Below are 25,642 nucleotides of genomic sequence, written 5' to 3'. Positions count from 1 at the left end.
TGCAGGAAGCAGCCTGTGTGTGCCCATGTGAGTGGCAGCTAAACACCACTAAAGTGAATTCAAATAATCCTGAATCACTTTTATGATACATCATGTCAAATTTCTTTATAAAGAAAAAGACCATAGCTGCGACGCCTAATATAGGAGACAAGCAGCCTGTTTTAAAAAGAAAGGTGAGTTTATAGTTAACTTATAGCACTGTGTGTAGAGTTTCTTTTTTTAAATATAGTATAATATAATATAATATAATATATATATATATATATATATATATATATATATATATATATATATATATATATCATATTATTATTATTATTATTATTTCTTTTATCTATCTATCTATCTCAAACTAATGCAATACAAGCTTTATAGTTCCAAGTAGATATGGTTTCGATGTTGCTTGGTCTTTTGCATTTTTAGAGTAACACAGATGATGGCAAAGGGAGATCAAAAAAGCTGAATAAACGGCTAAACGAAGAAGTATCGAGTGACTCAGAAAATGAGAGGTGACTAAACTTCTAAAATGTGTTTTGGATGAATGCTGCTATCATATGAGTGTGTTAATAAAGAATCCCTATGTCTTTTGTCTTTCTTCAGTGGTCCTGTACCAAAAAAATATCTGAATGAAAATGACGACGAAGAGATTGAGGAGACACCGCAGGAGAAGAAACTTCGGCTGGCAAAACTTTACCTGGAACAGTTGAGAGAGGAAGGTGTGTAAGATCAACTATCCAAATATCTGATCTCCCACTTACGCTGTTCTCAACTGCATATGGGTCATTGACAAATAATTATGAGTGAAAGGATAGATGGATGGGTGGATGACATTGCTTGTACTGGTCTCTACCCATTGAGCTACAATAGACACATACAATCTATCTGAAACAATTATTTGCACTTTCATTGGCAGAAGAGAAACGAGTCGAGGAAGAATCATTTGAAACGGATCTGATAGCTGGAAGACTACAGGAGGATGTGGTATGTCCACTTGATCCTGTTCATCAAAACTGTTGTAATGCTCTTTGATCTTTTACTCAAGTAATCACATCGCTCTTATTTGTCCATCACAGCTGGAACAGAGGGGTAAGCTGCAAAGACTGATAGCCAAAGAGGTGAGCAATGTTCCCTTTGCTTCCTGTGACTACAGATTAATATCGAGCATGATTAATGTTTGTCTGATGATAATCTTACCTCTCTTCTGAATGTTACCAGCTTGTAGCTCCAGATCCAGCGGAGATCAGATTGTTGAGAGGACACAAACTGTCCGTCACATGTCTCGTCATCACCCCAGATGAGAAATACATCTTCTCTGCAAGCAAAGACTGCTCCATCATCAAATGTGAGTCTCACAAATCCCTCTGCTTTAACATTGTCTACACATTTTCAATTCAGTGGGTGTTTCGGGTGCTTCAAAGGGAATTAAAACTATTCGGAACTTGCAGTAACGTAGATTCAGTTACTATGTATGGAAGCTTCTAAATAAATAATGCATATCATTTCCAGGGGAGGTGGAGAGTGGAAAGAAGGTCCACAAGATTGCAGGGGGACGAAAAGGAACTGAAGACAGACATGTGGGACACACCGCTCACGTCCTGTGTATGGCCATATCATCTGATGGCAAATACCTGGTGAGAACTGCTAGTGAGGGTTACTGATGGTGCAGTGACATCCATTTTTTCACCACCCTTGGCTCAGGATAATGAAACTGCAGTTTCAAAGCATACACCACTAGAAGGTTTCTAAGTAACAGGGCTGGATAATAAAAATCTATGTTCCGATTAAACATGATCTTCATTTGGCTGGGGTGCAAATTGAATTGAAATCAGAATCGAATTGGAAAATCTGATTTGATAACCAGCCCTAAGAGATAAGGACAGCCTGTAAATATAAGCAGTCTGAATCCTGAGCAATGCATTGTCTTAACACCGCTAATGTTTAGATAATGTGTAATAGATTAGGATAGCTGTTGTTTTTCTTGGAATCTGCAGAAGTCATTCTTCCAGCAAGTGTCACAGCTCTGAGAACTACCTTTGCTTTGATCTACATTATACCTTCTCTGTCATGCACTTCATGGCATTTCTCTCTTTGACTTTGCAAGATGAGAAATTTTTCAATTTAAGCAGGACTTTTGTAAACAAAAACTGTCATTTACAAAGTGTGCTTTTTTTATTCAATAGGCTACTGGGGACATGAATAAACTTATCATGATTTGGGACGCGGCAATATGTAAACACCTGTACAAATTCACTGGACACAGAGACGGCGTGTCGGTGAGTAAAAGTTTCTTCTTATTTAGACAGACAGTTGTATGCACAAGTTTACACAACCTTTGCAGAATTTGTAATAACAGAAAATAATAGTCGTCTTAAAATTTCCATTTTGTTTATGTAGTACTGACCCGAGGATGTTGCATAACAGATATTTAAAGAGCACCTATTAAGGTTTTTGAAATATTACCTTTCATGTAGTGTATTATATAGCTGTTTGTGAATGTAAAAAAGTCTGCAAAGTTTCAAAAATCAAAGTGCACGACAAATGGAGTTACTGACTCCCAAAAGAAAGAACCGATTCTGAACACCTGAAACGAGTCGTTAGTAATTCCAGACTTACTTCCTGTACTAACCTATGTAATTTGGTAACAAAAAACCCGCCTCTGGTCTTCATTGGCTGCTCGCGAACAGCTTTGACCCGCCCTCAAACACTACACTAAGCGGTAGACCAATCACAACAGACTGGGGCATCTGACCAATCAGAGCAGTGTAGGCTCTCTGAAAGGAGTTTAGAATGAATCCTTTAGAACGGATCATTGAACGAGCCGTTTTTGACACTGGGAAAAAAAGGTAATGCTGCAATTTAAATTATGAGCAAATTAAAGTGTTTTTTGACCTTGGATGCATGTAAATCTATTGTATGACACCTTTAAAACAAAATTAGGCACGTTTAAAAACCATAATAGGTGCTCTTTAAGTATATTCCAAAAGACAAAATAATTACTGAAATTACAATTTTAATTTGAAAACATAAAGAACCAAGCATATAAAAAATTCAACTGTGTAATTTGGGTCAAATAGCTTCTCAGGGCAGTACTACTAATTAAAAAAAAAAAAAAAAGTAAATAAATTCATTCTTGTTTTTAACCCTTTAAATGCATGGGCATTTTGCCAAATATTATTACATACCTTGGGTTTTTATCGACCCGACACTTACATATCTATCACAAATGGATCTACAAAATGCCCAGATAGTTTACATTTTTTAAAGCATTTTTAAGACTATTTGAAAATAAATTGTTTTATTTGTTACATTCTTGTGTTTTTCTTATATCAAAGAGATGATGCAACAAATGATAGAACAGGATTTAGTACTTCCCATGCTGAAATTTTATGAGACTCAACTGGCTGTCAAATGCATGTTGAGCTACACCTAACACAAGCAACACATTTAACACATATACATGTAACACATATATACACTTAAGACTTGCATATACTGTATGTATTTTCTCAGGCACTTATTCAGTCTAAATAGATATAGTAGTACACCTAAATGTTAATAGTCAAATCATACTGTTCATGTGTTGTAATTGCTATAGTTTACTTCCATATTGCTTTCATCAAATAGCATTGTCAAATGTAAATCAATTCAATCACTGAAACAACAGCGCCACCTTGAGTAACAAATAACATGTATAATTTGAATGTGTACAGGCATATGGAATGTTGATGAAAGCTGATTCCGTGTTTTCATGTGCTGTTTGTGTTGATTTGAGTTTGGAATCAATAAAAATAGTTAATGACAAAAAAAAAAAAAAATAGACATAATATAGGTGTAATTTGTATGAACATATTACTAATTTGTGTTGATATAAACAAAAAAAATAGTTATACTGTGATAGTAAACTTAAATAGATTTTAAATAATGATTAAAATGTGATTTTTAGAAATATATATTGCGAGTTGCGACACTATTACATATCTCTGGTCACTAAAGACCCTATACACTTTTGGTCATTAATTAAACAGTTGGGATTTTCTTTATTTCTTTATTTTTTATTTTTTGGCTGCCATTTTGGGATTTTTTATTGTTAGATGATTCATAAGAGAAAGTTTAAGAAATACTAAAGAAGTGGGGGTATAACTCCAAAAATGGATGAGGTAAAGGAGGTCAAACGAGGTCTCGGGTCACTAAAGACCTGAGGTGTGCATTTAAGAGTTAAAAAATGATACAAATCTTGCAGACCCTTTTCTATTCTTATATTGAATGCGTCACGGTTTTGTTATTGATTTCCTAAAGACAGCTGTCATAATGCTGTCTCTCCCCACAGGGTTTGGCCTTTAGAAGAGGGACCCATGACCTCTACAGTGCATCACACGACCGATCGGTGAAAGTGTGGAATGTGGATGAGAACTCGTATGTAGAAACCTTGTAAGTACACCCTCTGAGATGGTCGTTAACAGTTAATAGGGAAAAACTGTTCAATGGAGCTACCATCTGAGTTACCATGGCCATAGTATTTTTTGAAGTACCATGTATATAATGTGTTAAAGGGATAGTTCAGCCAAAAATTCTCTCTTCGTTTACGCACCCTCATGCCATCCCAGATGTGTATGACTTTCTTCATTCAGCAGAAAACAAACGAAGATTTTAAGAAAATATCTCAGCTCTGTAGGTCCATACAATGCAAGTGAATGGTGATCAGATCTTTTTAGCTCCAAAAATCACAAAAGGAAACAGAAGAAATCCATAAGACTCCAGTGTTTAAATCCATATCTTCAGAAGTGATATAATAGGTGTGGGTGAGAAACAGATAAAAATGTAAGTCCTTTTTTACTCTAAATCTCCACTTTCACTTTTAAATCTGAAAGTCACATGTGGTGCCTTTTCAATTTGAAAGTTAAAGTGCGAAACATGCAAAAAAAAGCATGTGACCACACCGCATTTGAGGTGTAAATGCTAATCCGTCCTGGACAGAAGTGAAGTGCCACCCTTCACCTGTCAATCAGCTGCTGCGCTAAAACAAGAGTTGAAACTTTGCCGGTTACAAGCAGATTTAAGTGGAAGTAACTGTCCGATAGGAACATTTAAAAAAAAGCAGATACATACACAAGCACTAGAAACTCACGGATCTTCAGTGTGTCTGATATCAGCTTGCAGGGACACAGATGAGAAGCACGAACATCTGCAGCCCCTATTAATACAGGTACTCCAGTAAAATAGCAGAGGTTTCTGCTCAATGTTACGGTTTTCTTAGATTAAATTTCAGACGCCTCTGACTTTGTTGTGCTTTAATGTCATGCATTAACCCACTGACATAGTAATTGATGTATGTCGTCATGAAATCCGAACACAAGGGGTCACAGGAGATGCATTTAAGGGACCAGGTGTAAACAGGGTCGTTATTTCCATCTTTGTAACATCAATGTACCATGGTACTGCCACAGTATTTATTTTTTACAGTATTCTTATACAGGATTAATGATTATACATATCAATATTTGGTTAATCATATCATTAAGTTCTCTGCACAGGATTAATTTTGAGCATGTTTGTCAGGTTTGGCCATCAGGATAAGATCACGGGGTTGGACTGTTTGAGCAGAGAGCGGTGTGTGACAGCAGGTGGGCGAGACAGAACAGTCAGAGTTTGGAAAATAGCTGAAGAATCACAGCTTGTGTTTCACGGACACGAGTGAGTTTTATGCCAGACTCTCTTTTACATCTCGCATCCCATGTAGACCTTTAGAGGATGAGAGAATTTGTAATCATGACTTAGCCTGCCTTCCTTACATTATAACCTCAAAACGTCCCCTATGACTGCAGAGAAGCATGTAGGATTTGGGCCCAGCTAAGCAAATAGTTTAATTTGAAATGTGTAATTTCTATGTTAAACTTCACCTCCCTGTGTGTAATGATGTTTCTGTTCATGTCTTCTGTCTGTCTGAAGGGGCTCCATTGATTGTATCCAACTTATTAATGAAGAGCACATGGTTACCGGTGGTGATGATGGGTAAGATTTCATCTCAGATCAGATGACATCCACTTTTATTGGTCTGCAAAAGGAACCAAATCTACACAAATACTCTTAAGTGCCCATTCATTCTGTTGTTTGATATGCTGCTTTATTCATGTGCCAACTGCTGCGGAAAGCCACTCAACAGAGGGTAACCGGTGGATATTAAGGCCGCATATAGCATGTTAGCGCATTAGCGCTATTAATGCAGAATGTAAACATGACAGATTGCACATTTTATACGGCTTATATGCAGTATATTAATTTTAAACATCAAGTGGTTGAAACAGAAAATTTGACTGATCTCATGTGAATTCTATTCAAAGAATGAGGCATGTAGTCATTATAACTCATTTTAAAGTGACATTGGTTATGTTTTTTACATGTAGTCTTGTGTGTCTCATATTTAAATGCTCCTCTAAACGCCTCTCCCAGTGGCCTGGCAGGTGTCTTTAATGTTCGCAAATACTATACCGTTGCTCGTCTCTTTTGACGTTCTTTCTAGCTCTGAATGAAGTTCGAAAAGAAGAATTTCGCTGTGAATGTATCGGGACCTTAAGTGTCAGACACAACACCCATTGTTTCACTTTAAGTTCATTTTTTATTTTTTTTTGCTTCTAATAAGAGATGTTGCAAGAGGTTAATTTGCAAATACAACTTCAACTCTATCAATAGCATTGGTGACAAACTGGTCTCCTAGTTAGTAAAAGCAAACCAAATTCACGTTTATAGTAATGCACTTTCATTGAAATAATATGGAGTGAAGTATTGGACCAGATTAAATGTTAAAATACACGCTGTTTTAAAAGTATTGCCACAAAACTTAAGCTTTATACATGCTGACATGAGAAAAGTTTGCTCTGATGAAGTATGCAATTTTATCAAATTTATATGTAATTTTTAAATTAAGAAGGTCCCAGGTTCGAGTCCCTACTCAACTGGGCCTTTCTGTGTGGAGTTTGCTTGTTCTCCCCGTGTTCGCGTGGATGTCCTCCCAGTGCTCCAGTTTCCCCCACAAGTTCAAAAACATGCAGGTTGAGTGAATTGGAGACCCTAAATTGCCCCGTTGGTGTGAGTGAGAGTCCTCCAGCCACTGGGGGTTGCGTCAGGAAGGGCATCCGGTGGAAAACCTGTGCCAAGTCAAATATGCGGATCAGGGATGGTCTGCTGTGGCGACCCCTAACAGGAGCAGCCGAAAGAAGAAGATATGTAATCTTTCAACTCCTGTCATGACCATGCAAAGTCATACTTTTGTTTTTAAACAAACCTTTCCTTAATGTACAGTTGATTACATTTCACTCCTGTTTTGTTATTTTTATAGTTCTGTATCCATTTGGACTGTTAATAAAAAGAAGCCGGTGAGCACAATGAAGCAGGCCCACGGTATCCATGGCAACACGGGTCTGGAGCAACCCTATTGGGTGTCGTCTGTGGCGGCACTGCACAACTCTGACACCGTGGCTTCAGGTGCACACACACACTGCATACAATCAGACGTCAAACCCAGTGCACTTTAAACTACAAACACCCACATACTCATTGAACTTTAATTCACATAAACACACTCTATTACCCTCGAGCACAATATATTACCATCATAATCTCTTCTGTAAACCTATTTCACCTTGTTCTCAAAGCTCTCCCTTTTCTTTATTTCCATACGAGACTGCACTCTAAACACCTTTAAGCATCATTGTTGTCCTTCTACAGGCTCCCATAATTCAGCAGTGCAGCTGTGGAAGTGTGGGCAGGGATTCAGAGACCTGGAGCCCCTCTTCAGTGTCCCGGTGGTAAGCAATACAAATCCAAAAGAGCTCTATTAGTCTGGTTACAGTCACTCAATGCAAGCTGTGGCATTGTGGCTATTGTGTATCTGTATAAAAGCGTGTTTGGATAGTGCTTCATTTGAAGAGGATGAATAATGTATCAATTCATAGTAAATTTTTTTCTTATTGTTCGCAATGAATATGTGCTATTCAAATGTGCATGGATCTCTTACAATGACTGTAATATATAATGAATGTTTTTTTGTTATTAACATTTTTTATTGATTCCAAGACAGACAAAAATAAATTTAACTGCAAAATTATACATTAGGAATCAACTTAAAACCCTTTATAACCCCCCCCCCCCCCACACACACACACACACCCACACACCCACCCCCCGCCCGCACAATATAAAATAACTAAATACCCACATAAAAACAGACACACAAATAGTACATAAAAAAAGACAAAGTTCAACATATAGGTAAAAAAAATAATAATAATAATAAATAAATAAAATAAAAAAATAATTTTGTCTCCCTCCACTGCCCCACACTAGGACCTCTCCAAATGAGACAAATAACTGGCCCATTTTCTGCCATAACTCGACAGGTTATTTCAGAATAGCGTCTGGAAGTCATCTCCTTGAAAGCTGCCACTTTACCCAACTCGGTGCACCACTCACGAAATGAGGGTGCATCAGTTGACTTCCAACCCCTAAGGATTAGCTGTCTGCCAATCATCACGCTGGTTAGGACCCAGCTTTTCATATATTTATCTGCTATATTCAGGACCCCTCCATCACCCAAAATACAAAGTCTGGGGCAAAATGAAAACTGAGTGTCCAGTACGTCACACACAAATTGCAGTATCCTCAACCAAAATTCCTGAATCTTAATACAACCCCAAAAAACATGGGTTATGTCCCCCGTCTTCTGACTGGCATCACCAGCAGGTGGGTGAGTCTTTAAGACCAAGCCTGTACAATCTAGAGGGGGTCCAGTAGAACCGATGCAAAATCTTAAATTGCATCAGATGGATCCTTGCATCTCTAGATGCAGACCTTATACTTTTTAGGATCCTAGCCCACTCTCCCTCCTCCAATAACAAATGTAAATCTTCCTCCCATAATCTTTTGAGAGAATTTAAAGCTCCGTCCCCCAGACTCTGAATTAACAGGGAGTAATACACTGATGCCTCATGACCCTTCCCAAAAGCAGCAATCACCACTTCCAGAGTATCTGCCGCTCTAGGGGGGTGTATGCTACTCCCAAAAACAGAACAGAGCAGGTGGCGCAGCTGTAAATACTTATAAAATTGAGATCTGGGAATCCCAAAATGTTGAATCAAATTTTCAAAAGATCTCAATACTCCACTCTCATATAGGTCACCAAGTGTATTAACCCCCCTCACAATCCAATCTGACCAACAGAAAGGGGACTTATCAATACATATTTTAGGGTTCAGCCATATGCTCGAGGCTACGTTTAAATAAATATCAGAATTAAAGACTCTGGACACTTTTGTCCATATCGAGTGCAAATGCAAAATAACGGGATGCGACTTAACCTCTCCGGCTAGTTTAATCGAAAGGCTTTGCAGTGGTGAGATAGGGGCAAGAACTTCCTTTTCAATACAAAACCAGGGAGGAGCTCTCTCAGGTGGAAGTGACTAATGAGCCAAATGTCTAAGACTGAATGCATAATAATAAAACAAAATCTTGGGTAGGCCTAAACCACCTTTGTCAATCGGTCTATGTAACTTATTGAAATTTAACCTGGGACGTTTACCATTCCAAATAAAGGACTTCGCTATGCTATCAAATTGCTTGAAATAAGAGAGGGGGACATCTACAGGGAGAGACTGCAGTAAGTAATTGAATTTTGGAATACAATTCATTTTAATAACATTAACCTTCCCAGTCATCGATAAGTGTAATGAAGCCCACCTGTCCACATCATTCGAAAACCTTTTTATTAAGGGATCAAAATGAACTCTGACTAAATCAGACAAATTTGCTGGGAATAAAATCCCCAAATACTTAATGCCCTGTTTGTGCCACTGGAAGGCACCCGGCTGGAAGGCCGTTACTGGACAGTATGCTGTCAAAGCCAAAGCTTCGGATTTAGACCAATTGACTTTGTATCCTGAGAATTTGGAAAAGGAGTTAATAATTCTGTGGAGGCAAGGCATAGATCTAGTAGGGTTAGAGACGAATAATAAGATATAATCTGCGTAAAGCAGAAGCTTATGCGCCACACCTCCCGCCGTTACCCCTGGAAAATCATCCTCCTTCCTTATCGTGGCTGCTAATGGTTCCATGGCAAGACAGAACAATAATGGGGAAAGAGGGCAACCCTGCCGGGTGCCCCTATCCAGAGTAAAATAATCTGAAATTAACCCATTTGTTTGTACTGCTGCTACAGGGTGTCTATAAAGTAACTTAATCCAACCAATAAATGTACTCCCGAACCCATACCTTTCCAAAATCTTAAAAAGATAATCCCATTCTACCATATCAAACGCCTTTTCGGCATCAAGAGAGATGGCAGCGACCGGAGACTGATCATTCGCTACTGACCACATGATATTGATGAGATGCCTAATATTATCAGAAGAGCTACGGCCTCGAATAAACCCCACCTGATCTATATGTATAAGTGATGTCATAACTTAATCGATTAGCCAGAAATTTGGACAAAATTTTTACATCTAACTGGATCAGGGAAATTGGGCGGTAACTTTTACACTCACTTGGATCTTTGTCCTTTTTAGAATCAGACTAATCCGGGCTTGCGTCATGGTTTGAGGAAGCTTTCCATTCTTTAATGATTCTGTATAAACATCTAACAAAAGTGGAGCCAGTTCTGTAGCATAGGATCTAAAAAACTCAGAGCAAAAGCCGTCAGGCCCCGGAGCCTTGCCTGTAGGCAAGGCCTTAATAACCTCATCAAGCTCCTCCAAGGTTATCTCAGAATCGAGAGAGTTTTTTTGCACAGTCGTCAGTTTAGGGAGATCTAATGGTTCCACAAAGTTCCTAATATCTTCATCAGTGGATGAAGACCTGGAACTATAGAGATCAAAATAGAATTCTTTAAAAGCATTATTAATATCAATGGCTGAGGTAAATATATATAATGAATGTTAATGAATACTTTTCTCTTCGATTTCTCCTTTAGACTGGATTTGTTAACAGTCTGAAGTTCTCTAATTCTGGAAAATTTCTTGTGGCAGGAGTTGGACAAGAGCACAGGTAGCACAAGTTTTTTTTTTTTTTTTTTTTTTTAAGGTGCAATGAGAGATTTGTATGTTGGCCAGACTGATTAACTGGCCAAAATACAGTTCCAAAATCTACCAACAGTCTTGCCAATGGGTAATGCACATTTATTTATATATATATATATACACACACACACACACACACACACACACACATACACCGATCAGCCACAGCATTAAAACCACCTGCCTAATATTGTGTAGGCCTCCCTCGTACCGCCAACCCGCATTTCAGAATAGCGCTCTGAGATGATATTCTTCTCACCTCAATTATACAGAGCGGTTATCTGAGTTACCGTAGACTTTGTCAGTTCAAACCACTCTGGCCATTCTCTGTTGATCTCTCTCATCAACAATGCAGTTCCATCTGCAGAACTGCCTCTCACTGGATGTTTTTTGTATTTGGGAGTAAATTCTAGAGACTGTTGTGTGTGAAAATCCCAGGAGATCAGCAGTTACAGAAATACTCAAACCAGCCCGTCTGGCACCAACAATCATCCATGCGATTATCTAATCAGACCAATCGTGTGGAAGCAGTGCATAAAATCAAGCAGATACGGGTCAGGAGCTTCAGTTAATGTTCACTTCAACCATCTGAATGGGTAAAAAATGTGATCTCAATAATTTCGACCGTGGCATGATTGTTGTTTAAACCCTTTAAAATAAAGATCTGTAAAGTTATTTGGATTTTTACAAAATTGTCTGTAAAATACAGTGTCCTGAAAAAGGGACATTTATTTTTTTGCTGAGTTTATATATATATATATATACACAGGTGCATCTCAATAAATTAGAATGTCGTGGAAAAGTTCATTTATTTCAGTAATTCAACTCAAATTGTGAAACTCGTGTATTAAATAAATTCAGTGCACACAGACTGAAGTAGTTTAAGTCTTTGGTTCTTTTAATTGTGATGATTTTGGCTCACATTTAACAAAAACCCACCAATTCACTATCTCAAAAAATTAGAATACATCATAAGACCAATAAAAAAACATTTTTAGTGAATTGTTGGCCTTCTGGAAAGTATGGGGTTCAGGTCTGGTGAGTTTGCTGGCCAGTCAAGCACACCAGCACCATGGTCATTTAACCAACTTTTGGTGCTTTTGGCAGTGTGGGCAGGTGCCAAATCCTGCTGGAAAATGAAATCAGCATCTTTAAAAAGCTGGTCAGCAGAAGGAAGCATGAAGTGCTCCAAAATTTCTTGGTAAACGGGTGCAGTGACTTTGGTTTTCAAAAAACACAATGGACCAACACCAGCAGATGACATTGCACCCCAAATCATCACAGACTGTGGAAACTTAACACTGGACTTCAAGCAACTTGGGCTATGAGCTTCTCCACCCTTCCTCCAGACTCTAGAACCTTGGTTTCCAAATGAAATACAAAACTTGCTCTCATCTGAAAAGAGGACTTAGGACCACTGGGCAACAGTCCAGTTCTTCTTCTCCTTAGCGCAGGTAAGACGCCTCTGACGTTGTCTGTGGTTCAGGAGTGGCTTAACAAGAGGAATACGACAACTGTAGCCAAATTCCTTGACATGTCTGTGTGTGGTGGCTTTTGATGCCTTGACCCCAGCCTCAGTCCATTCCTTGTGAAGTTCACCCAAATTCTTGAATCGATTTTGCTTGACAATCCTCATAAGGCTGCGGTTCTCTCGGTTGGTTGTTCATCTTTTTCTTCCACACTTTTTCCTTCCACTCAACTTTCTGTTAACATGCTTGGATACAGCACTCTGTGAACAGCCAGCTTCTTTGGCAATGAATGTTTGTGGCTTACCCTCCTTGTGAAGGGTGTCAATGATTGTCTTCTGGACAACTGTCAGATCAGCAGTCTTCCCCATGATTGCGTAGCCTAGTGAACCAAACTGAGAGACCATTTTGAAGGCTCAGGAAACCTTTGCAGGTGTTTTGAGTTGATTAGCTGATTGGCATGTCACCATATTCTAATTTTTTGAGATAGTGATTTGGTGGGTTTTTGTTAAATGTGAGCCAAAATCATCACAATTAAAAGAACCAAAGACTTAAACTACTTCAGTCTGTGTGCATTGAGTTGATTTAATACACGAGTTTCACAATTTGAGTTGAATTACTGAAATAAATGAAGTTTTCCATGACATTCTAATTTATTGAGATGCACCTGTATATATATATATATATATATATATATATAAACTCGGCAAATAAAGAAACATCCCTTTTTCAGAACACTGTATTTTACAGACAATTTTGTAAAAATCCAAATAACTTTATAGATCTTTATTTTAAAGGGTTTAAACAATGTTTTTCATGCTTGTTCAATGAACCATAAACAATTAATGAACATGCACCGGTGGAATGGTCATTAAGACACTAAAGGTTTGCAGCTGGTGGCCACACCAGATACTGACTGTTACTTTTGATTTTGAGCGCCCCCCTTTGTTCAGGGACACATTATTCCATTTCTGTTAGTCACATGTCTGTGAAACTTGTTCAGTTTATGTCTTAGTTGTTAAATCTTTTTATGTTCATACAAATATTTACACATGTAAAGTTTGCTGAAAATAAAAGCAGTTGAAAGTCAGAGGACGTTTCTAGACACACACACACACACACATATATATATATATATATATATATATATATATTAGTGGGGGGTATTAGTGATAACACCTTATTGTAAAGTGCTACCAAAAATTCTACCTGTTCAACTGTAGTCTAAAGATTATTCGGCTAAAGATTATATAATTGTGCTTCTTTAATTATGTAATTAATGATTATGTTGCTAAAACCTCAACCAATCTTCTGTTATTTTCATTTTAGTGCAGTCTTTTTAAACTGAGCAAAATATTAAATTGTTTAATCTGAATCTGGGTCCGTGAAAGGCATAGGTTTGTTAAAACATTCTACTACCACTAGATGGCACTAGTGTGATTAGCAAGAATTTGTCGTTTTTATGCAACGTTTACACACAGCATTTTGTTGATACTCATGAACTTAGTGTATCTTTCTTTGTTCTGTTTTTATCAGATTGGGCCGATGGTGGAGAATAAAGGAAGCTAAGAATGGACTGTATATCATTCCACTTAAAAGACAAATAAAAGAGCAAGACGTTACTTGCCCTGATAACTAGGACATGGATTTGGATTTCAATGGAGAACTTTATTGCCTTTTTGTTTCCTTATATGTCAAAGCGTGATGCAAAAGAGAATCTAAGTTTGATTAAATATTTGTTGAATCTATCAGTATTTGGATGTCCTTTTTCTCCAGAGTGCTAAATAATGGTGCATATTTACAGTATATTTATTTATTTGAAATACAATCCATAATTGATTTAACTCTGGTATTACAAAAGAAACCCTTGTGATATTGATAATCTGACTTTGTTTCGATAGTGGATGTATTAGTTAAAACTGTAAAAGATTGTGTTGTGAGTCAAATAAAACAGTTTATCTTTTTTAAAGATTTTATTTACATATATTACAAGAAAAACACTGATCGGTTCACATTTAAACATTGTCATCTCCGTTGTAACCTACTTTTCAAATCTGACCACTGAGAATTTAATGCAATTAAGTTTAAAAAAAGGGCAATACAGAATATAGTTACTTTCCATCTTGCAATGACATCTAAACTATTCCATGAGAACCAAACATGAGATATGATTTTATCACAACACTAAAAGGACAACAAACTCTTCTCTGAATGAGGGTTTACTACTTTACCATTGAACTAAAACAAAAGAAATAGGTTACAGTCTCCCATTTACTGAGAATACAGCATCTAAAATCAAATTGTAATACATTTTGTGCAAGTCTCGTTGGCGTTTACGAAGACCCTGTTGTTGCATGTACTTGAACCAGCACGGCAGGCCTGTGTAGTTATTATGAGATACTGCGATATTTGAAGCATTCCTTTATCATGCCTATCCATAATGACTCGTTAAAGTCCAATGAAATATCGTTACATAGACTGAGAAATCAGAAATCTACTGTTAACAATACTTAACACTATTTAAAATCTTTTGTATTGTACAGAATTCACTTTAAAACATTCCTTCATTCCATTATCAAGGGTTCGTTCACACTTAACATGATCTCGAGTCCATCTGCGCTGTCTTTAAAATTGCTTTTCTACGTAAACATGAGCTAGATGGACGTCTTTGACCATTGCACAGCATCACACACTGGAATGTGTGATGTCAATTTAAAAGAATCTAAACTTTTAAAATTTGTCTCGACAATGCACTCTCCCAAAATGAAAATTCTTTCATCATTTACTCACCCTCATGTTGTTCCAAACCTGCATGACCTTCCGTGGAACACGAAAGGAGATTTAAGGCATAATGTTAGCCCCAGTCATTATTCGCTTTCATTGTATGGTAAAATGATGTAAAGAAAATAAGTGGTGGTGACTGACTAATATTCTGCCTAACATCTGCGTTTGTGTTTAACAAAGCAAAGAAAATCACAAGGGTTTGGAACAACATGAGGTTGAGTGAATAATGAAAATTTTCATTTTTGGGTGAACTATCCCTTTAAGATAGAAAGGAGTGAATCAATTCAAAGTTTCCTGTACTCCATTAGAGTTTCAAATAAAGCAGAATTTTAAGAAATTGCAATCAGCTCCTGATTTTGCTCAGTTGATATAAACTTGGCCCCATCTTGCTGGAATGCATGTCTTCACAATGATGATGTAGTAGAATCGACCACCTCTCGTCCGTTACACACGGTTGGCACCATAGTTGAGGCTGACGCTGTAAAAAATAAATAAAAAAGGCTTTAATTGCAAATCAGATAAATATTGGCAGAGATACAAGTGACTGCCTATAATTTTTAATGATTACTCATGACATTTTTTTTGCAGCTCAGCTCTAAATAGTCATAATAGACATATTCCAGTTATCTACAAAATGTAGTTCCTCGAAACAGGGACAAAAAACAGATCAAGGAACAAAAAAACGAACAACATTTATTGCAGAGCATTACCAGAAATGGAACGAGGTCTCTTTCAATTGTTCCAGAGTGAAAATTGTATTTGTAATTGCTGGTAACTGTTTAATAACTGGTTTATTTCGTTCTGTTCTTTTTTTTTTTTTTTCAAAAGACAAAAGGGTTTATCACAGGAAATTTTCGTAATCACCACTTTATGTTCTCTCTGTTTAGTAGAACATAAGCACGTGCTATGATCCTGGAAGTAGTCGCTGTATCACACTTTTCTTTGCCCAGTTGCACATTATGGATCAATGCTGAAGACATTTTTAACAACTGTATATAATTACTACACTGGCGGCCAAAAGTTTAGAATAATGTACAGATTTTGCTATTTCGGAAGGAAATAGGTACTTCACCAAAATGGCATTCAGCTGTTCACAAAGTATAGTCAGGACATTACTGATGTAAAAAACAGCACCATCACTATTTGAAAAAAGTAATTTTTGATCAAATCTAGACAGGCCCCATTTCCAGCAACCATCACTCCAACACCTTATCCTTGAGTAATCATGCTAAATTGCTAATTGGGTACTAGAAAATCACTTGCCATTATATCAAGCACAGATGAAAGCTATTTGGATCATTAAATGAAGCTTAACATTGTGTTTGTTTTTGAGATGTCTTAAGGTCAATATTAGGTCAAAAATGGCAAAAAAGGAATAGCTTTCTCTAGAAACCCGTCAGTTAATCATTGTTTTGAGAAATGAAGACTATACAATGTTTGAAATTGCCAAAAAACTGAAGATTTCATACAAAGGTGTACACTATAGTCTTCAAAGACAAAGGACAACTGGCTCTAACAAGGACAGAAAGAGATGTGGAAGGCCAGATGTACAACTAAACAAGTGGATAAGTACATCAGAGTCTCTAGTTTGAGAAATAGATGCCTCACATGTCCTCCGCTGACAGCTTCATTGAATTCTACCTGCTCAACATCAGTTTCATGTACAACAGTAAAGAGAAGACTCAGGGGTGCAGGCCTTATGGGAAGAATTGCAAAGAAAAAGCCACTTTTGAAACAGAAAAAAAGGGAAAAGGTTAGAGTGGGCAAAGAAACAGACACTGAACAACAGATAATTGGAAAAGAGTGTTATGGATCTTAACCCCATTGAGCTTTTGTGGGATCAGCTAGTGCTACAGGAAGTGTGGGGTGAAATGTCACTTGAGGATCTGGACAAACTGACAGCTAGAATGCAAATCTGCAAAGCTGTCATTGCTGCGCGTGGAGGATGTTTTGATGAGAACTCTTTGATGTAGTTTAAGAAGTTCTGAAATTTTTTTCGAATTGTAATAGTAATTTTTCATGTTATTAATGTCCTGACTATACATTGTGATTAGTTGAATGCCACTTTGGTAAATAAAAGTACCTATTTCTTTCCATAACATCAACACCTGTACATTATTCCATAGAATTATATTCTATACATTATATAGAAGTAACAAGTACATTTCTCAGTTGTCCTCACTGAATTATTGTTTGATATGATGCATTCATACCGATTTGAAAAGCAGACCCGTGATTAAAATGTAATTATCTATACAGTTTTTTTTTTTTTTTAAGCCTTACTTTGTGATAATGTTAGGTTTCATATGGCTTATTACAGCTAAAGAGCCAAGAGCAATGAGTGTGTGCTCTCCTCTGTTTTACCCCAAGAAGTTGATTCAGGACTTTATTAGCTCCAGAAGAAAATGGTCTGTGCATGTGCTCTCTGTGGGTATACCAAGGTTTAAATAATAATAATAATAATAATTTGCCCGCATAAGGTGACGTTTAGTGCAAAAGTGGCCATGCAGTATGTGCATACAGGAGAGAGACTTCATATTAAGAATACATTTATTGACAATACATTATTTTATACAGGGAACTGCATACTATGCTTGTTATGAATTCTATGCTGATAAATCCCCCAAATAGGAAAAAAGTTTTTCGCTTATTTTGGGTGAGCCAAGTCCCTTATTTTGGGCTTTTTTTCCAGACCAGGTCCCTTCTTACTCTTGCGAGATCTGTCAACACTGCAGCTGGTATATTACTCACCCTTAACAAGTTACACAGTACTGCCATTTGAAGAACATTACAGCTGCACTACGGAACTTTGGGCTCTCTAGCTATCTGTGGGTGAACCCTAAAATTGCAAGCATACTTAATGTGTTTGGATTCGGCACTGCTCTTCTGGAATGAATCTCTTGGTTTTGGGTTACCTGCTTTGCCTGTGATCAGATATTTACCTGCAGAGTGCGAGTCATGACGTGCTATTTTTATGTTGATATGTTATTCGTTAAAACGTTATTCAAGTGTTTTATCCACTACACAATACACTTTAAAGTAGGGCTGGGAGATTTAATGTGTTAATTTCTGCGAATTGTTTTTTTAATTCCTGGGCCTTCATCTGCTGCCTGCCAGGAACAAACCCAGGAATTTTTGTACAATGGGCGAAAATTCACAAATGTTTTTCCCCACTTTCTGCACTAACATTGGCATATGCAAATTTTCAGGAGGTACACGCTTGACTCGACTGCACATCATAACACATCATTTGATTGTGTGGAGCAGTGCACGCTTATGAATGAATGAATGTTATATTTTATATAGTGCTTTTCTGACACTACACTCAAAGTGCTTTTCACAGTGAACAGGGGACTCTCCTCAACCACCACAAATGTGCAGCATCCACCTGGATGATGTGACGGCAGCCATAGTGCGCCAGTACACTCACCACACACCAGCTGTTGGTGGAAAGGAGAGAGTAGACTGATACAGCCAGTTAATGGAGGGGGAATATTAGGAGGCCACTGCACTGTTCAGTTGAATGATAAAGTTTACCATCTTTAACTAAATGCTGTATGTATCAAGCAACCTGTCAGCTGAAAAAATGAAAAATAACCACAAAATTAACAACAACAACACTGAATTAAGAGTGCACGTTTTACCTGTCAATCAAATGTGAGTGGAAGATTCATTCGTTTCTGTACTCTGATAGCACACGCACATCACCCAGACGTCTACTTGATGTGTGTTTACATCTGGAAGACATATCTTTTAGGTTGTTTGCTCATCTGCATTACGTCTACAAGACATTTTCTCTTGGATGTGAATACGACATTCAGTAGATGTCTTTGAGACGTTTATGATTTAGAATGTTTGTAAATCGGATCTTTTTAAGATGATTAGCAGATGTTAATTAGATTGTGATGCTTTCCAGATCTAAAACAGACATCTTGGAAATGTACATGTGCTATCTGGGTAACAATAGGCTGTGGGCGCATTTTCTCTCAGAATTATCATTGACCGGTAGAAAGAAAGTTGTACACACTGATACAAAAATAAATAAATAAATAAAAACTGTAGCATTTCTGTTAAAATGAAAATAAGACCCTCACATTATGTAGAGGTGTGTTATTAAATGTTCGGTATAAATACAATTAAGAATAATGAAGGAATACATTTAATAAAAAAATAAATAATAAAAAAATATGTTCTGATGGTAGTGTTGTAAGAAACAACCCCCTTTGCCACAAATGCATTATGTTTGATCCATGAGAAAGTAATGTTCATTTAGGCCCCATAATAATAGCGAGTTATAGCAACATGGAGTAATATTTACACCAAATACATGAGCCCTTCTTTTACACTGAGGCTTCAATCACCAGCGAAGACACAATGAGCCAGAGAAAGAGACCAAAGAGGGCATTTTTTTTAGGGATGCTAAAAAAAAAAAACTACAAACTGTAATATGGAATTTCTGGGCCGATACCGATAAACCGATAATAGTTTAATGGATGTAACATAAACCAGAAATGTGCCTATATTACAGGTGTATGCTGATTTGAATGCAAAATAATTGAGAGAACACTTGCATAAATTGTATAGTGTCCATTTAAATGAGTGCTTATGGTAATCCTGATGAATCTCTCACAGAGAGATAATATTGTACTTCTAACAGCTGTAATAATGCATTAAACTAAAATGAGGCAATAAACAGCATGGAACGAAAATTAAACAACAAAACACGCAATACAAACCTAATCTCTGTATACATGGTATAATATTTATACTAGCAGCCAGACTGTGAGTGCAGTGGTGGTTTGTGTGTGTTTTGTATGTGTGTGCATTGTGCTCATGACTGTCTCGTTTACAGACGCTTAAGCCCGCTATACGCTGTAAGATTTTTATAGTCCTTTAAGATTGTTGCTTGTCAGACTATACGATATGAACGCATTGAGATAGCCATGACACACTGTGCGTGTCAGACTGTATGATCCACATCATCCGATCAATGAACGTGAGCATTGCGGAATAGAAGCGAAATGGTGAGATTTGCCCGGAGGAGTGTTTTCCACCCCTAAAAGTTAGGGCATCAGCATTGCTCCAATACCACTCCATCACGAGCATAAGATGTAGAGAATGAACGCGAGTGAGGGAGGTAGACTACAGTAATAATTAGCTACCACAAGCAAAGATATCTTGTGGAAATAAAAAGACATGAGGGCTGAAAAATGACAAAGTTCTGCATTCACATAGGGAAAACAAAAAAGGTGGGTTATAGTACGTCTTTCTCCTCTTTTAGGTTAGTAACCTATAGCCCACGCAAAATTTATAAAATTCATGTAGGCTAATAATATATCACGCTTGGAAATTCCCTATGGATAATGCACAAACATGAAATTGTTCCCTATCTGTCACTCACACGACGTTGTGTCAATGTAGTGACACTAGGGGTCACTCTTGGGAGCCCGAGACACCTCTGGTCTTTTATAAAAGGCCAATGAAAATTGGCGAGTGGTATTTGCATGCCACTACTCCGGACATACGGTACATACTCTGGTATGCCCTCACCGAGGCTCCCCTCGTCATAGATGCGCTGGCACACAGCTGACTCTCTGGCCTACGCAAATATGCGTTTCCCCCAGTGAGCCTGCTTGCACAGACCCTGTGCAAGGTCAGGGAGGATGAGGAGCAGGTCGTCCTGGTAGCACCCTACTGGCCTACCCAGACATGGTTCTCGGACCTCACGCTCCTCCTGGTGAATTCCCCTGAGGAAGGACCTTCTTTCTCAGGGACAGGGCACCCTCTGGCACCCGTGCCCAGACCTCTGGAATCTCCATGTCTGGCCCCTGGACGGGACGTGGAAGACCTAAGCGGTCTACCACCTGTGGTATTAGACACGATCACTCAGGCTAGGGCCCCCTCTACGAGGCGCCTGTATGCCTTTAAGTGGCATCTATTCGCTAAGTGGTGTTCTTCCCGACGCAAAGACCCCCAGAGATGTGCAGTCAGATCAGTGCTTTCCTTCCTGCAGGAGAGGTTGGAAGGGAGGCTGTCCCCTTCCACCTTGAAGGTGTACGTTGCCACCATAGCAGCACACCACGACGCAGTCGACGGTAAGTCCTTAGGGAAGCACGACCTGATCAACATGTTCCTAAGAGGCACCAGGAGGCTGAACCCCTCCAGACCGCGCCTCGTTTCCTCATGGGACCTCTCTGTAGTTCTTCAGGGTCTACAGAGAGCCCCCTTTGAGCCTTTGCAGTCAGCCGAGCTTAAGGCACTCTCCTTGAAGACTGCCCTCCTGACTGCACTCACTTCCATCAAGAGGGTAGGTGACCTGCAAGCGTTCTCTGTCAGCGAAACATGCCTGGAGTTCAGTCCGGTTACTCTCACGTGATCCTGAGACCCCGACCGGGCTATGTGCCCAAGGTTCCCACCACCCCTTTTAGGGACCAGGTGGTGAACCTGCAAGCGCTGCCCCAGGAGGAGGCTGACACAGCCCTGTCATCGCTGTGTCCGGTGCGCGCTTTACGCATCTATTTGGATAGCACACAGAGCTTTAGAATCTCTGAGCAGCTCTTTGTCTGCTTTGGTGCACAGCGGAAAGGAAGCGCTGTCTCCAAGCAGAGGATCGCCCACTGGCTCATTGATGCCATAACTATGGCATATGTCGCCCAGGTCATGCCGCCCCCGGTAGGGCTATGAGCCCATTCTACCAGGGGTGTAGTGGCTTCCTGGGCCCTGGCCAGGGGTGCCTCTCTAACAGACATTTGCAGAGCAGCGGGCTGGGCAACACCCAACACCTTTGCAAGGTTCTACAACATCGTCCCAGGTAGTGGCAGGCAACACAAGCTGATAAGCCCGGGATAGCCGGCTGGGTGTATCGCTTGCACATAGCACCTTCCACCTCCTTTTGAGCTGAAGACATGCACCATTAATTCCCAGTAGTGTTCACAAGTTTGTTCCCTGGTTGACTTCCTCCGAGCCCTGTGGCAGTCGAGTATTCGGAGAGATTTGCTGCCAGCCCAGTACACGCGCTAAGAGTCCTGTTCTGGGGTAGGTGCTCCGCATGTGGTGGTTCCCTGTAAGGCTAACCCCATGTGATATATATCTTCCGCTAATTCGTTTCCCTGTTGGCAAACTGCGTCTTCCTTGGGCAGAGCCCCTCTACCCCAGTCTCCATGTTTGTAGTAACTCCTCCCCCATTGGGCAAGATCTACCTTGAAGACTCTCCACATGGTTGGAAAGACCATGTGACGTATCCTTTCACTTAAATATCCCCCCTCTCTTTGGGCGAGGTGTGGTCTCCGCTGTGTCTTCCCTTTGGGAGGGACACCCCCCGACTAGACCTGGCGGCCCAGTCGGATAATCCCCCTTCTTTTTTAGGGAGTGGAAAAAGAGAAGGGGAAAAGAGGCCATGACTGGGTTAAGCCTGTCTCTATCCTTTGGGTAGTCGACTTGTCCCCAAAGGGCCGTTCAACACTCATAGCTATGTTGGGGAGGTTACGTGTCGACCTGGTGTGCTGGCTATGAGGCACACAGTAGTCTGCCCACCACACACCGCCAGTTCACGTAACAAAGTTCAGCCAGTTGTGGCGTTTCATATAGGGACCCCTAGTGTCACTCCATCTACACAACGTCGAGTGAGTGACAGATAGGGAACATCATGGTTACTTGTGTAACCTCCGTTCTCTGATGAAGGGAACAAGACATTGTGTCCCTCCTGCCACAACGCTGAACTACCCGCTGAAATGGCCGGACCTTATATCGGCTCCTCAGCATAAAACCTGAATGAGTGGTTGCATACCAGCTCCTTTTATATCCGTATGTCCGGGGGAGTGGCATGCAAATACCACTCGCCAATTTTCATTGGCCTTTTATCAAAGACCAGAGGTGACTACATCGACACAATGTCTCATTCCCTCCATCAGGGAATGGAGGTTACACAAGTAACCATGACGATTTCTATAACTGTATCCAATTGTATCTGCTGATTTGGATTGAAACGTCCCATAAATACTTAGCAATATAAATGGTTCAATTTAAAAAAACATAAAACAAATTTGGAGTGGTGTTAATCTTAACAAAAGAAGTGTACAGATGCTTAAAGTAAATGTATTAAAAGTAGTAATTAAAATAAATAAAAACTTCATAATTTCTTTATTTTCGTTTTGTGAGCTCTGTATTTAATTCGGAGAATAATGCTGTCATATCACTGAAGTGTTACACTTTTCTCCAAGTATTTTCTGCGTATTTGTTTTTAAACTTTTTTATATAAAATTCAGTGTTTCCCACTGTGGTGGGTGGACCGCAGTTCACAAATGGTCAAAACACAAAATCAGCTAGAGCATACATTTGAGCCAGGGCTCGACATTAAGCATTGTCATGTGCTTGTCCTCCGGACAATTAAATTGGTCATTCACTTGTCCGAGTAAAAAAGTTACTTGTCTGGAGAGAAAAAAGAACATTTAAGTTACATGCACAAGTAACATGTCAAAGTTTATGTTGTATATTTTTCTAAAATTATGACTGATGCCCAACCTAATAGTGTACCTATGTCAATCTCTGCGACAGAAATGTAAACTGCACTGGGTAGGGGAGGAGGCTATTGTCATCTGATAATTATTTTATGTTACGCATGGTAGTCAAATAAAGAAAAGCCTCCATTGCCACCATTAACAGCAGGGATGCTCATAGTTTTATGGAATGAGATCTTATTGCAGCAAGATCTATCATGTACAATAAAGTCTATACATTATCACAATACCAAAATTTCAGTGGTCGGTAGTGAAATTTGACGATTCTCAATACCAGATTTAATACCATTACAAATAATAAAACTAACTAATATGTTAATTATGGAAGAATCAAGTTCTTAAGTAATTATTAAAGACTAATAAACAGTCAGTAATAAAATAACAATAAAAAAACAACAATGAATAGAAATAGATGAAAAATAATAGAACAAAAAATACAAATTAAGAAAATTCAGTGCTTTTTTAACAGCTTTAAATTATCAAGTATTCAAGTAAACATTCAGAATGAAATGCAACATAAAACTACTACTGGTCTTCACTGTATGATTATAATACATTAATAATTATTTAAGTTATTTAGTCAAGAGCAGTGACTGCTTTCTCATTTTCTTGTTATGGTTGTTTGATTATTATAATGACACACTAGACAGCAGCAGGTCTATTAGCTTACATTTATTCTTATAAGTCCGCCATTTTAATACCAATCCACTTTTTTCTCCGCTGTTTATGTTCACTTAAGACATCGCTCTCTGTTTACATGAATACCTCACCAAGACGTGTATTTTGGCGGAATTTTTAAATGTATTTGGCCGTTCAGGCGTGCATTAGCACAAACATTTTCAGAACACCGCAGACCAGGGCCTCAATTTGGATGGTGTGGCGCGAGAAATTCAGCGGAAACTGGCGAGCATGTCTGCAATGCTGGCAAAAGTTGTCGCAGACTTGGAGGATCTGGCTGTAATACATTGATCGATCACTTCCATGGAGTTGGTTAAAAGATTGCTGGACATCGAAAAACGGATCGATTATGTGGAGTTATCAGAGAGGGAATTACCTGCTAATCCGCTAGTGACCAAGACAGACTTGCAGCGCATTTGGGAAAAACTGGAGGATTTGGAGAATCGTAATCGACAAAACAATGTCCAAATTGTTGGAGTTCCTGAGCATGAGGAATGCCGAGATATGGTAAAATTCCTAGACGAGCTCTTTCCGTGTCTGCTCGACATAACAGGCCATAAACTGGAAATCGAGCAAGCTCATAAGGGTCCCGGTTCGGAGATCCGCGGAGGGAGACAGGCCCCGATCAATTCTGGCCAAATTTCTGAGATCATCCGATAAAGATCTCGTGTTACGCAAAGGGAGGAGCAAAGGAAAGCTTTCTTGGAAGAACCACAACATTTTCTTATTCCCAGACTTTGCGAATTCATCAAGAGAGAAACGTGATCGATTCAAGGAATGCAAGAATCTCTTATTCAACGGAAGATCGCTTTTGCACTGATGTTTCCGGCCAAATTGAGAATAGATACTAAGAATGGCCGCAAAATATTTACATGCCCACAGCAAGCATTGTCTTTCATTAAGACATTGTAGTGAGTAAGCCATTTAGTGATTTTCACATTGCTGTTTAGTGAACTTGTCTCACTGAACATACACTTGACTGTCTGAGGAAGCTGGGCGCCTTCTTTGTTTCTTTTTGTGCTGGTTCCGCCTAGCGGCTGGAGTTTGTTTTGTGTAATATCATTTCTTTGGCACAGCTTGTGGATAAATCTGCATGTTTTTGGTGCTCATGCCTCCTGTGGCCTGGAGTTTG

The 25,642-nt window shown here is 38.9% G+C and overlaps 2 protein-coding genes across 6 annotated transcripts in view; one reads left to right on the top strand and one right to left on the bottom strand.

The window, feature by feature from the left end:
• Positions 1 to 14,280, top strand: LOC127428326 (U3 small nucleolar RNA-interacting protein 2-like). Its single transcript, XM_051676644.1, has 15 exons — positions 1 to 173; positions 424 to 509; positions 601 to 716; positions 914 to 981; positions 1,074 to 1,115; positions 1,216 to 1,342; positions 1,507 to 1,631; positions 2,181 to 2,273; positions 4,328 to 4,428; positions 5,557 to 5,691; positions 5,947 to 6,009; positions 7,334 to 7,479; positions 7,723 to 7,802; positions 10,961 to 11,034; positions 14,069 to 14,280. Exons 1-15 carry the CDS (start codon positions 93 to 95, stop codon positions 14,169 to 14,171), a joined length of 1,440 nt encoding a protein of 479 aa, XP_051532604.1. The 5' UTR covers positions 1 to 92; the 3' UTR covers positions 14,172 to 14,280.
• Positions 14,281 to 14,505: 225 nt separating this feature from the next.
• Positions 14,506 to 25,642, bottom strand: part of LOC127428310 (metabotropic glutamate receptor 2-like) — a 63,271-nt gene continuing 52,134 nt past the window's right edge. For 4 of the 5 annotated variants that reach the window (XM_051676601.1, XM_051676605.1, XM_051676602.1 and 1 more), the window contains one exon: positions 14,620 to 15,794. In XM_051676601.1, coding sequence (XP_051532561.1) covers positions 15,721 to 15,794 — 74 coding nt within the window. In that variant the 3' untranslated portion in view covers positions 14,620 to 15,720. Of the gene's footprint in view, positions 15,795 to 25,642 lie in introns of all 5 variants that reach the window. The other variant, XM_051676606.1, reaches the window with a different exon arrangement.

Source organism: Myxocyprinus asiaticus, chromosome 37 (genome assembly GCF_019703515.2).
Source record: "Myxocyprinus asiaticus isolate MX2 ecotype Aquarium Trade chromosome 37, UBuf_Myxa_2, whole genome shotgun sequence".
NCBI lineage: Eukaryota > Metazoa > Chordata > Actinopteri > Cypriniformes > Catostomidae > Myxocyprinus > Myxocyprinus asiaticus.
This window is presented reverse-complemented; position numbering and strand designations above follow the sequence as displayed.